This window comes from Egretta garzetta, unplaced genomic scaffold (assembly GCF_000687185.1).
Source record: "Egretta garzetta isolate BGI_Z169 unplaced genomic scaffold, ASM68718v1 scaffold454, whole genome shotgun sequence".
NCBI lineage: Eukaryota > Metazoa > Chordata > Aves > Pelecaniformes > Ardeidae > Egretta > Egretta garzetta.
This window is the reverse complement of record NW_009259429.1, coordinates 442,935-455,283: the sequence shown is the minus strand read 5'-3', so window position 1 is coordinate 455,283 and position 12,349 is coordinate 442,935. Positions and strand designations below refer to the sequence as shown.

Here is a 12,349-nt window from a genome sequence, read left to right as displayed (position 1 = left end):
GCTCCCCCGGTCCCCTCCCCTGGTTCCGCCCCCCCCCGGCTCCTCCTGGTCTCCCCCGGTCCCTCCGGGCAGGCACCGGCACCCGCCCCTCGGAGGTGGAGGAGCAGACGTCGTCCTCCTCCCAGCAAACGCCTACGGATGTTTTCAAGTACAGCGGACCGTAAACTGTTCAAAATGTTGTCTCGACAAAGCAAGTAAAACCAGGAAAAAAAGGTTACCCGAGGGAAAAAAAAAAAGATCCCCCAAGACAATTAAAAAAAAAAATAAAGGCATGAAGGGAATTATTGAGCAGAAGAGAACAGAGTGATGGAGGAAAGGCTGAATGAGCCAGTGACGCTTTCCCAGCCCGATGAAGAACTCGTATGGGGGAGAAAGGGCACCCTGCAAAAAGGACCAGAGCATCGTTTGCGTGTATGCGACTGCAATCGTAACGGACTTAAATTTCAGCAAGGAAGGTGAAATGAAGCATGAGGAAAACGTGACAAATTTCCTGTTGAGCAAGGGAATTTCATTCAGCGGGTGTCTTCAGGGTCAGTAAGGGCGTAGGTGCACACAGCCTCACGAAAATTCAGAGCTGGCCCGTGCTGGCCATGGCGAGAGGCTGGAACGCAAGGTAGAGAAACCCACGAGAGGCTCGTTGGTGTGTGTGAGGTGTGCCAGGCACACAGGGCACCCCGAAGGCGCTTTGACACAGAGTACTTACAGCCTTCAGATGTTCAGGTACGGCATGATGTTGGCATCACCTTGGTTGGTTGGGGGTATTTTTTTATCCTTCACGGTCAGCTCTAAGCTTCCAAGAAGCAAAGTCCTTCTTCCCAGGGCCAGGCTGTCCTTTGGTTTGTTATATGTGCACACAAACAACACCAAGGTCTCCAGTAAAATTCCACTACCTCATTACATTACTGTGTATAATGTGAACTAATATATATATTAACAAAGTTAAACCACTTCCATACTACAAATCCCGGTCGCTATATAGTTAGGGAAGGGAATTTTCATAACAATAGTTATATTGATCTTGCTTTCAGGGAGAGGAATGGATTGAAAGTCCTTTTTCTAAGCGGAAAAAAGAAAACCACCTCCAGCTTTCCCGGGGGTAGAACATACTCGTAAGTACAAAAGCAAGCTGTACGCTGTGTCTGACAGCAGCAGCTTTTGTCTTTTGCCTTCCGTAATAGTTTAGATAAAGTCATTTTTGCTGCATGCAAATGCAGCTTTCTAGCAGTGTCTGGCACTGTCTGGATTCTGGTGTGTCCCAGCTACAGCCCCAGCATTTCCCAGGCAAGCGTCGGTTCATCCTGTAGTACGTGGAACATAGAATAAGCCTTAATTTACAGGACACTACAACATTAAAATGACTGGGAACAGGAAGGAAGGAACCCATCAGACTTTAAAAGTGATTAGATTTCAAGATGCAGTAGTCATTTTAATGACTTTAAGCTTTTCCTGGTGCAATGCTGCAGACTGTCTTCATTTGTTTCAGATGTAAGCTAAACGATTACACTGCATTGTGTGTGTTCTCATCCGTGGCTTGGCCATTGAGTAATACAACAGCTGACGATGATGAGTGCCTGAAGTTCCCTGGAAGTCATTAGCATCTCTGGAAATAGGAGTATGAGCATGAAATGAACTATGGCACTGAGGGCGATGTACTAGTTCCTGCCTGAATACACGTGGACATAGAATCATATAGAATCATAGAATGTTTAGGGTTGGAAGGGACCACTAGTGGTCATCTAGTCCAACCCCCCTGCAGTGAGCAGGGACACTGCTAACTAGATCAGATTGCTCAGAGCCCCATCCAACCTGGCCTTGAATGTTTCCAGGGATGGGGCCTCCACTACCTCTCTGGGCAACCTGTTCCAGTGTTTTACCACTCTCATTGTAAAAAATTTCTTCCTTACCTCTAGCCTGAACCTACCCTGTTCTAGTTTAAAACCATTTCCCCTTGTCCTAACACAGCTGGCCCTATGAAAAAGACGTTCCCCATCTTTCCTATAGGCCCCCTTTAGGTACTGGAAGGCCGCAATCAGGTCTCCCCGTAGCCTCCTTTTCTCCAGACTGAACAAGCCCAACTCTCTCAGCCTGTCCTCATAGGACATCTCACAGATAACGCTGGCTTGGATGTTTAGGCCTAGCTTGCAGCCTAACTTCCCTGTTACGATGCCAACCCTAGGCCTGACTGTCTTTACCAGCGAGGTGCAAGCCCCTCAGAGACACGTAGACATTCAGACACATTAAACTTTCTTCCAGCTGGAGGGACGCTGCTGTTACTAAATGCATTTAATATTTATACAACAGCAGTACCCAGATGTCCCAGTTAGTGCAATAGCGAGTTACTTAACGTGCACTTCTCTGTTGGGTTCGCTTTATAATCTTAGCAATTCCTCCTCCTTTTTACAAAATAAAAGCTCCTCGCTGGTCAGCCTCCTCATTCCTCTCACTCCAAAAAGCAGTGGGAGGAAATTGCTTGCTCTGCCTATCCATTTTTTCCCATGCATCTGCTTCTTTTCACAATTTCCTGCACCCTGAAATAGCACGGAGACATCCCACCTTATCTTTGATGAGTGATGGTAAAAACAGGAAACAGGATAAAGCAAAATCCCTACCAACCAGGTATATCAGCCCCATCTTCCCACCAGCGCTACGGGGCTCCCATGCTCTCCATGCCCAAGTTCAAGGCAAAGGACAGCCGGTCATCACCATGCAGAAGGCGGAAAGGAGGAGAAGGGATTGAAGGAGGGATTAATGGCAAAGACAGATCACAAGAACGAATTTCTGCACACACTGCTTGCTGCTGCTGCGGCTTCCATTCGTTAGCTCCTTCTTCATGTGCCTATCGGGGAAAATAACTTCTTCGTGAACTTGTGCCCCAAAAAAGGGACTAATGGTTAGGAGAGCAATGAATACTGACACATAGATGCAGGGAAGAATACTGTTTGATGGTTAGATGGCCATTAGTATATAAATGAGGTATGTTGGCAAAAAAAGCATGCTCAAAGGTAAACAGCTATGGATGAGGTTTTAGTCATGCCACGAATTCAGAACAGAGCAAACCATTTAGATAATTACAAAACAAAAGCAAAAAAAAAAAAAAACCAAAACCCAAACCCAGACAATAGGGGCAAGTCACCCAGCACTTACTGCAGAGAGCAATGGGCACATTTGCACAGTAATACAGCAGCTCACCCTGAAGATATTTTGCGTTATCCTGTATCATACAGGACACAGCTCAATCGCACAAAATACCTGCACTTCCCAGTGAGGGCAGCCTAAACTTAGGAGTCCCTGGGGTTCAAGCCCCTTTTTGTGACACCCACCCCAAAGACTGGGAGTAGCCCCAGCCACCAGTACATGCTGGGAGCTGACCAGTTGGAAAGGTGCTTTGCAGAAGAGGACTTGAGGCCCCTGGTGGACACCAAGCTGAGTGTGAGCCAGGAACGTGCCCTTGCTGCAAAGAAGGCAAATGGTATCCTGGGCTGCATTCAGGCAAAGCATTGCCAGCAGGTCCGGGAAGGTGATCCTTCCCCTCTGCTCAGCACCCCAGGTGAGGCCACACCTGGGGTACTGTGTCCAGTTCTGGGCTCCCCAGTACAAGAGAGACATGGGCATACTGAAGAGAGTACAGCAAGGGGCTACCAAGATGATGAAGGGACTGGAGCATCTCTCCTATGAGGAAAGGCTGAGAGAGTTGGGACTAGTCACCCTAGAGAAGGTTCAGGAAGGACTGTACCAATGTATATGAATACCTGAAGGGAGGGTGCAAAGAGGAGGGGAGCCAGGCTCTTTTCAGTGGTGCCCAGTGACAGGACCAGAGGCAACAAGCACAAACTGAAACATGGGAGGTTCCCTCTGAACATCAGGAAACACTTTTTCACTGTGAGGGTGACCGAGCACTGGCACAGGTTGCCCAGAGAGGTGGTGGAGTCTCCATCCCTGGAGATATTCAAAAGCTGTCTGGGCCTGCTCCTGGGCAACTGGCTTTAGGTGGCCCTGCTTGAGCAGAGGGGTTGGCCCAGATACCTCCCAAGGTCCCTTCCAGCCTCAGCCTTCTGTGAGTCTGTGACTGCCCACCAGCCCTTCAGTTCCTTGTCATTAGCTGTTACAAGCAGAAAAGAGCTAAATTCCAGTCCACTCAATGACTGTGTCATAATTAGATATAAATAAGAGGCAAGAAATTATTATACACATTAGCCCTAATGTTACATAGAGCAAAAAAAATCATTGACTTAAGTATAGGGACATAGTAAAAGTGAACAGTCACAAGACTGCGCCAAGGCTATACACACAAATGACCAATTACCGCTATGGAAAATTTTGTAATGACCTCGTGAGGGTTGTTTGCTCTCCAGTTCAGAGTGAAGATGGAGCTGTCTTTAAGGCGTATGCAAACCTAAAGCAAAACCAATTATTTGCGCTGATGCGGTACTTGTATGCAGAATTGATCACTGGCACCCTGTACTATATCATTTTACTATCACTAACTGGACTTTTATTTGACCTAAGGTTTTGATAGCTCTGGTTACCCACCTTTGAGAGCTGGCCATCAAATCTGGACACAATCCAGCAGCAGTGGGAGATGTGCAGGAGCGAGCTGACCACGCAGGCTTAGAAAATGCAAATTTATCAAAAACATGAAACCTCATGCCACCATTTAGCCCTTAAATGGCATGAGATGAGAATCAGCCTACATAACTAATCTCCCTTTCCCAGGAGAGGGACGAAAGGGATGCTTTCCACTTGAACTCTAGTAATTTTTTTGAAAGTTGTTTGCTATCATAGCAAATTCTCTTACTTTGCTACATGCATTCTCACCACAAGAATTAAACAACGTTCCTGTTGATCCTTACAAAAGAAGTGGCCTTCTAGAGTGCAAAACACAAGGACCCATTGCTCAAGCTGCTTCTAGAAGAGAAAGGAAGGAGAAATATGGTAGATTAGACAAGAAAGTGTTCAAGGCTATCAAAAAACAAATACTAAAAATGATCGTTCACACTATTATCAGACAGACAAAATACAAAGCGTCTTTTTGGGCTTATAAAAGAAAAGAATATTTTACATACGCAGACCATACGTCAATCAAACAGGTTTAAAAGTGCCAACCATCAAAAGGGAGACGTTGAATATATAGTAGAGCAAAAACACTGCAGCTGAGAGGGTTTAAGCATAAGGAGTCTATCAGCTTGTCTAACACAAGATACCTTCTCTGCTACAAACCTTCCCCTAACTGTATATTGAATCAGTGCCTTAATGCCACTTTTTCATACAAGATGAGCAAGAGCTTGACAAATAGGGGTGCATCAGTGGAAAAAGTCACTGTGCAGAAATCACTAAGTGTCTGCTTTTGTTAATCAGATGGGAGCTAAAGAGATGGAAGCACAAAAGAGTGGGAAATCAAGGACCATTTTCTACTTTCTAGCGCAAAATCAATCACTGTTTCTGGTACCAGTTGGACTGAGACTGCACATCAGAAGGTTCAAACTGTAATTAGCCTGCAAGAGAAGAGGAAAATATTGTTTTCCAGTTGTCTGGCTTCACAAATATCAAGTAAAACACTTTCTATTCAACTTGGCCACACACTTCAAGCCAACAGCTTCTATTGAGATCATTTACAACTTGGGGAGTATCACATATAACCTTTTTCCCTCCTGACTTGGACATTAGAAATCAGCTAAAGCTAAGAACTAAGCAGGGGGTGGGGGGCAGAGGGGGGAGAGGGAGGAAAAGAAACAACCCATACTTACACAAAGAAATCTAGCCAGTATGAAGAATAAAAACGTGATAAACTGCTGACAGGATTGCTCTGAGAGCAACCACAGTAAGCACGTTACATGCCACACTTCAGTTGTCAAAGCAGTCACGCAGGGACAACTCTTCTTTTTTCCCCCCAAATCATGGCATATTGGTATCTCTGATAAGACAATTCCCAAGCAGAAGAGGTTGAGGGACCACATACCACATACTCTACTGCTTCCCCCTGGTGCCGCATTGCTGTCAGTTCACCTAGAGAAAGATCACTAGCTCTCCTCATTTCCCAGCACAGAATGGTTTGGGTTGGAAGGGACCTTTAGAAGCCATCCAATCCAACCCCACTGCAAGGAGCAGGGACATCTTCAACCAGAGCAGGTTGCTCAGAGCCCCGTCCAACCTGGCTTTGAATGTTCCCAGGGATGGGGCATCTGCCACCTCTCTGGGCAACCTGTGCCAGTGTTTCACCACCCTCATCACAAAGCGTTTCTTCCTCACATCTAGTCTGCACCTCCCCTCTTTTAGTTTAAAGCCATTGCCCCTTGTCTGATCAAACAGCTCCCTACAGCAAACAACCACGCTGCCAAAATTAACCAACTACATGTAGCACCCACCTGCAGAGAAGAAATAAGAGAAGTCTACTTGCAACTTGTTGAGAGTCTCTGGATGGGAAGCGTGGATCTCATAGAGAAACTAGAGTTATATCCAGCTCTAAGTAGTGCACCGATAAATAATCACACTCTCCACATTTCCTTTTTTGACATTTTTATTAATCAAAGACAGGACGACTTCCATATTTTGAGTGATCAGAGAGATCCCAGGATGCTTTCATAGCTAAGATAAGCTTAATCAAAAGATACATTGCAGAATACATCACGGATTTGGAGTAACGCCCTTGTTATGACTGGGTGAACTGGTGTCGCTGGCACCCTGCATAGCGCAAGCGAGGGTCCTCAGAAAGAGGATTTACCATTGGCAAGGGACCATGGCTCTTGCAGGGACATGCCAAGAGCTCCAGAGAGAAAAAGGAGAACTTGACATCATACCTGACTGAGAGGGTCCCTAAGTACCAGCAAAGTACCGAGGTCTGTCTCCACCACCGAGGCAGAGCAACGTACAGAATATTTCAGCTTCAGACCTCTTGCAGAGACAAACCGAGAGGGTTTTATTCATGCTATATAAATACACGTATATTTTCTATTGATATTTATAGAGTTGCATAAAAGTCAAAATATAAAGTCCTGCAAGGTTTTGTTTAATACGCTTAGGTGGAAGCTTGAAGGCTTAAGTTTACATGTCACTGTTCCCACCGAAAAAACAAAGGCTAACTATGTGGGAAAATAAACTAGATGTGCCACTGCAATTCCTTAGCATTTTAGAAACAATCTTCATATACTAATAAATACTCGGTGCAAAGCACATGCTTAGTTAGAATCCTAGAAATGATAGAGCATAAGGAAAAAAAAAAACCAACCTAGCACGTGTTATCTGCATGCTCACAGAGATATAAAAAAGAGGGAAGAAGTGTTTCTCACTTATAGCATTGTTTTGGTTTAAGAAATGTAGATGCCTTCTCCCAAAATAACAGTACTTACAAGGTTGTTATTTGTTTATATAAAGGAAAAAAAAAATGTTACAGTGATGGGAACAGAGCATACATCCCTTAAAACTAGGTATTTCCATACTCATTACTGACACTGCAGCAAGTTTATACTTATGATCCAAGACTTCTTGTGTTGAGGGCAAATCCACTGCTTGGTGTATGACAAGGTAGCATCCAAAAAATAAAAACCAAACCAGAAATCCCAATCAAAATTAATTACAATCTATGGGATGGTAAGAAATCATAGGGTTTTTATCATAAAACCTGTAGTATTCCTTTCCTTTCACATCACCCACCCACTGAAGTTTGCCCAGGATCTCCACAAGATAACACTACTTCATAACAAGTTATTTTCCCCATGAATATGGCAGGCCAAAATACCACATCTCCTTCCCCTGAACAGAGACAGTGATTTAACAGATAGAACCTTAGGAGACAGAATTTAAAATTAAAAGGTAATGTTCCAGCCCACAGTTAGGAACTGAAAATGCAAGAAGTACAATTCAGAAAGAGAGTTAATGGGTTTGTGTAATTTCAGCCTGAAAGTACGGCATACAAATCAGGATTATTACAGAAGCATCCATAACATGGTCATTACAGAGGCAATACTGAAGGCTGCTTTGCTGACCCCAGTAATTGTGCTCTCATTGCACAAGTCATGTTGGCAGCAAAAGAAATCAAAATTATCCAACTGGAAGAATTCAGCAATATCATTTACACTGCACTGGGATGACTTCCAGCAGGAGGACGTTCTCAATTTCCCTAAAAGAAAAAGATAAACAGATTAAGAGAATATTGAAAGTAATACCATTTTTGGTACGGAGAGAGAATCACTGCCTAGACTGCCACATGCTTGCATTTTAGCTTCAAGTGCTTAGAATTTTCAAAATTTGTCTTCACTAGGAATTTAGTAGTGCAAATAGCGATAGCCTCCACAGCACTCTCTTGTAGCTCTTAGCCACGGGTTAAGAAAGATTTCTAGTTCAAGCTAAACAGTGCTTCCAATTCAGTCCAAATGATACACTGGGAGATACAGGGTGGAGCTTGAGCAATTCCCGCTCTGAGGCTCCGGACAGAGAAAGACAGCGCACCACCATCTAGCTCAGCTTGCATTGCTCCTGCATTGGCCTGCAGCACGGGCGTTCTCCCTCCGCAAAGCTCAGAGGGAGTCCAGTAACTCAAGCTCGGTTCTGTGCCTAAGACAAGTCCCATCGGATCCGACTGGCTTCATTTCCAGAAGCAACATGCAGAAGACAGAACTTGAAGAGCAGAAGAGTCCTCCCCTTTTCTCGCCCATTCCCCTGGACACCAGAGATAAACAATTTGTCTCCCATCTTCCCTAGCTTGACACCTCACGTACTCGACTCCTGACTCTGACAATGGACAGCCACCATAGGCTGCATGCTAGAAACCCTACGGTTTGTGCTTGTGAGGGTTTAGGCTCAAGGGAAATAGCAAAAGAGAAAATCCCTTAGGATGCAAGCAGCACAGAGCAGCATCCTGGTCTGGCGGTGTCAGAAGCTTTCCTTCCTCCATGCCAAGTCATGAGCTTTAGCAGGGACCATCCCGAGGAACAGAGTAGCCCCTCCCCGTCCCGGTTCCCGCTGTCCAAAGCCAGCCCAACACTCCTTCTAGGGCAGAGGGAACCAGCTGGGAAAGCAGGGGATCATTTCAAGTGATTCAGTACTTCTGTTTTTCCAGTGAAACTCCTGTCGCTCGTAGCAAGAGAGTTACTTAACTGTTATTTAACAACTACAACAGTAACTCTGTGCCCTGCATATCCTTGACCATCTTCCCGAGATGCAGGTGACTTCACCCTCAGGATAAGATAATTTATTTTAGCGTCATTTCATAAACGACCGAAGTCTTCATCTGCAGGTTTATTTTGCGTGTTACATGCACTTTATCTGCTTTTAAAGTGTAAGGAATTCAGGGCAAAGGTTTTGTACCTTAAAGACATTGCTGTCCCCTATTTTTTCCCAACTCCCTTAGGTGGTAGGGTTTTTGTTTGTTTGTTTTAGATCTGGATATCCAGATATCTGCATATACACTTGCACAAGTATAAATCGGCTATCTAAATCATCATTATCTTTATCAGTTACTTGGAAGTCGAAATATATCAATTTAAGCATGACTTTCAAAAGGATTCACAACCTTCTTTTGAGCGAGGCTAAGAAATGCGTGCTAAGGCCAGATGAGAAGCGTACAGGCAATGAAAACTGATATAACAGTGTTTATTTTTGGTCTGTAGGACACTATACATACCAAATTTCATCTGCAGGCAAGTATCTTCAGTTGCTAAGCAAGTGCTATTGGTCTTGCACAAGGAAGGGCTGTTCTCACAGTGGTAACACCTTAGGGTATAACCTAGGAAGACAGAGGTTTATCTTTATTGAATAATAAAATACTGAAACAGCAGCAGCATTAAAAGGAAAAAAAAAAAAAAAAAAAAAAAGAAGAGTCACTATCTGCATCTAATTGCCCCCAAATATATACCTGGTTATTAGACTCAAGCTAAAATTTACAAGCTGGTGTCAGTGTACAAATCGAGACTGGCAATTCTGAAAGGAAGATTTCGAAGTGTGGACTTACATCACCTTTAACAACACTTACCTTTATGTCCCTGCAGAATCATATCTTAAATGTTTGCTTCTTTCATCTAGTGTAAAGATTGCCTTTCCCAGAGGAAAGACAAGAGGAAACACTTATAACGGAATTTTATTTTACCCCTTTTTTATTTCATCTCATTCCTTGCTTGTGCTATCCACCTAGTTTCCAGTCTACACAACAGGAATCTGATCTTCTTGGCAGCAAAACACAACAGCCTGTCGCCATGTTCAGCAGCATCACATTCTGCCCCCGGTTCTCTCTTCTGCCCAAAGTGGTATTAAACAGTGCAGGCCTTTTTTGTTATTTTTCCTTCTCTGACATTTTTCCTGTGATTTCCTGCCATAACATTACATCAGGAAACCACCTCCCTTGTACTCACCACAGCTACAAAAAGCCACCAGAACAATGCAGGCAGTTAGCAGGATGCAGTTCATCTTGGTCATGCTTCTTCCCTAATTAGAAGGCATAAACAGACGTTACAAGTTTATTCTATTTAAAAGCTACACGAAACTAGCAAAATACACGGTGAGGAATCGAGGTTTCAAGGCTTGATGTAGCATGGAACTGAAGGCATTGGCCATGAAAGCCAGTGAAAGAGAAGAGAAAAAAGTAACTTTGCACTTTCCAAGAGAGGCCTTTTATTCTGAGAACAGGATTTTTATTCCAAGAACTGAGATTTGAGCCCCGACGGGCTACAGATGGGTTCCTTTCTCCCCTCTGATTACACCATTCAACAGGTCTCCCTGTTTCTTACAGCTACAAATGCACCCAACAAAAGGCGAGGCCATTTGGGTCTCAAATGCTTTTTTTTTTTTTTACAGCAATTCCCCAATGACCCTGGAGCCAGGCTGTGCTCCTTTCTTCTCTCTCATGGGGTTGCAAAAGATTTGTCTGCAGTACTGGAGCTTTTGCCTCTCCTCTGCCAAAATTTCTCCCTCACCGAGGTGCCAACACCTGCAATAACCCAGCAAGCGACTGCAGCTATGGCTCGAGTCCTCCATGATTACTGTAATCCATAAGTGAGATAGGAAGGTCAGGGGCTTGGTTTGTGTTTTTTTTTTAATGTAGCAAACTCCAAAGCAGGATTTACTAGATAGACTTCTGCACACAGAGTCTGAACTGCAAACAGTAATATCCACTACTAAAAAAATCTCTGCTATTGCAGACAGAAGGCTATTCAGACTAGGGATCAAGTGGACACGGGGTGGGAGAGACCGTCCACGCCTCATGATTTCATGTTTGTCTTCAAAGCCCAAGTGGGATTGGAAGTGCCAAAGAATGAGAGGCATCCAGATAACAAGTTTCACTTATCATAAGACTGCAGTGAAACAGTCACATTGCTGCTCTCGACCCTGTTAATGCTGCTTGAAGCTATTTCTACATGCAGCTAAGAGTCTAGAGTGGCAGACCAGCATCACATTGGGATGGGGTTTGGGTTTTTTTTCCTCCCAGAAGGCTGGCTGTGGGCTTGAAAAGATGGTTTCATAGTAAAACAATACTGAAATCCTTCTCAACCTTAAGTCTAGTTAATTTTTTTCCTGACAAAAAACAAAACACCCGACAAAAAAACCCCAAACCTCACTGTCTTTTTTTTCCTGTCTGTATGAATTACTGTCAAGCAGGAAAATTAAGAAAAACAAAACCATAATGTGCAGGATGAGATGTTTTTCTGGGGTAAGCAACTTTGTGAGAGGCCTTCCAAGACCGGAGGCTCATCCCACAGTGACGTGAATCTGCAGGGGTGTTGTCAGGCTGGTGGTTAAAGCAAGAGCCGTACTGGACAGCAACAGGAATCTCCTGGGGAAGCTCTCCATGCTCCAGGAGCCCTCAGCCAGCCAATGGTGTCAGCAGAGTAAAACAGCTTTTGCCTTTTGGCAAAACCAAGTCATGCCCAGAATAAATGTAAGGCAGATTAATAAACATCATCATAGCTTTGACAGTAGTAATTCAACCAATCTGTGAAAATGAGTAAATTTTTTTTTCTGTATTCCTGAACTACAAAGCAATGAGAAAACAGTAAAATTTTAGCTTGTAAAAAAAAAAAAAAAAAAAAAAAAAAAAAACAAAAAACCAAACACATTATAGACAGCAAATCACAACATGGCTTTAAAAAAGCAAAGCAGAAACCATTTCCTAAACTAAATTTTCTAAATTGCTCTTTTAACTGAAGCATCCGACCAATCTCCGTAACAAGAAACAACAAGAAACAGCGACTGCGATGGCAGGGAGGGCCGAACGCCTGGGCTCTGGAGCAGAATTTCCCTGCAGCCCCACCGGGGCGAGGGCACGGCCGAGCCTCGGCTGCCGCCTTCCCCACAGCCTCCGAGCAGAAAGGCGCAAGAAAAGGGTAATCGGGCCTACGAGCCCCATTCCTGGGGGAATTTCGGC

The 12,349-nt window shown here is 44.2% G+C and overlaps 1 protein-coding gene across 1 annotated transcript; it reads right to left on the bottom strand.

Moving 5' to 3' along the window:
• Positions 1 to 6,516: 6,516 nt before the first annotated feature.
• Positions 6,517 to 11,939, bottom strand: CD59 (CD59 molecule (CD59 blood group)). Its single transcript, XM_009637055.2, has 3 exons — positions 10,341 to 11,939; positions 9,617 to 9,718; positions 6,517 to 8,113 (listed from the first exon to the last, which is right to left on the bottom strand). Exons 1-3 carry the CDS (start codon positions 10,402 to 10,404, stop codon positions 7,920 to 7,922), a joined length of 360 nt encoding a protein of 119 aa, XP_009635350.1. The 5' UTR covers positions 10,405 to 11,939; the 3' UTR covers positions 6,517 to 7,919.
• Between the last annotated feature and the right edge of the window lie 410 nt (positions 11,940 to 12,349).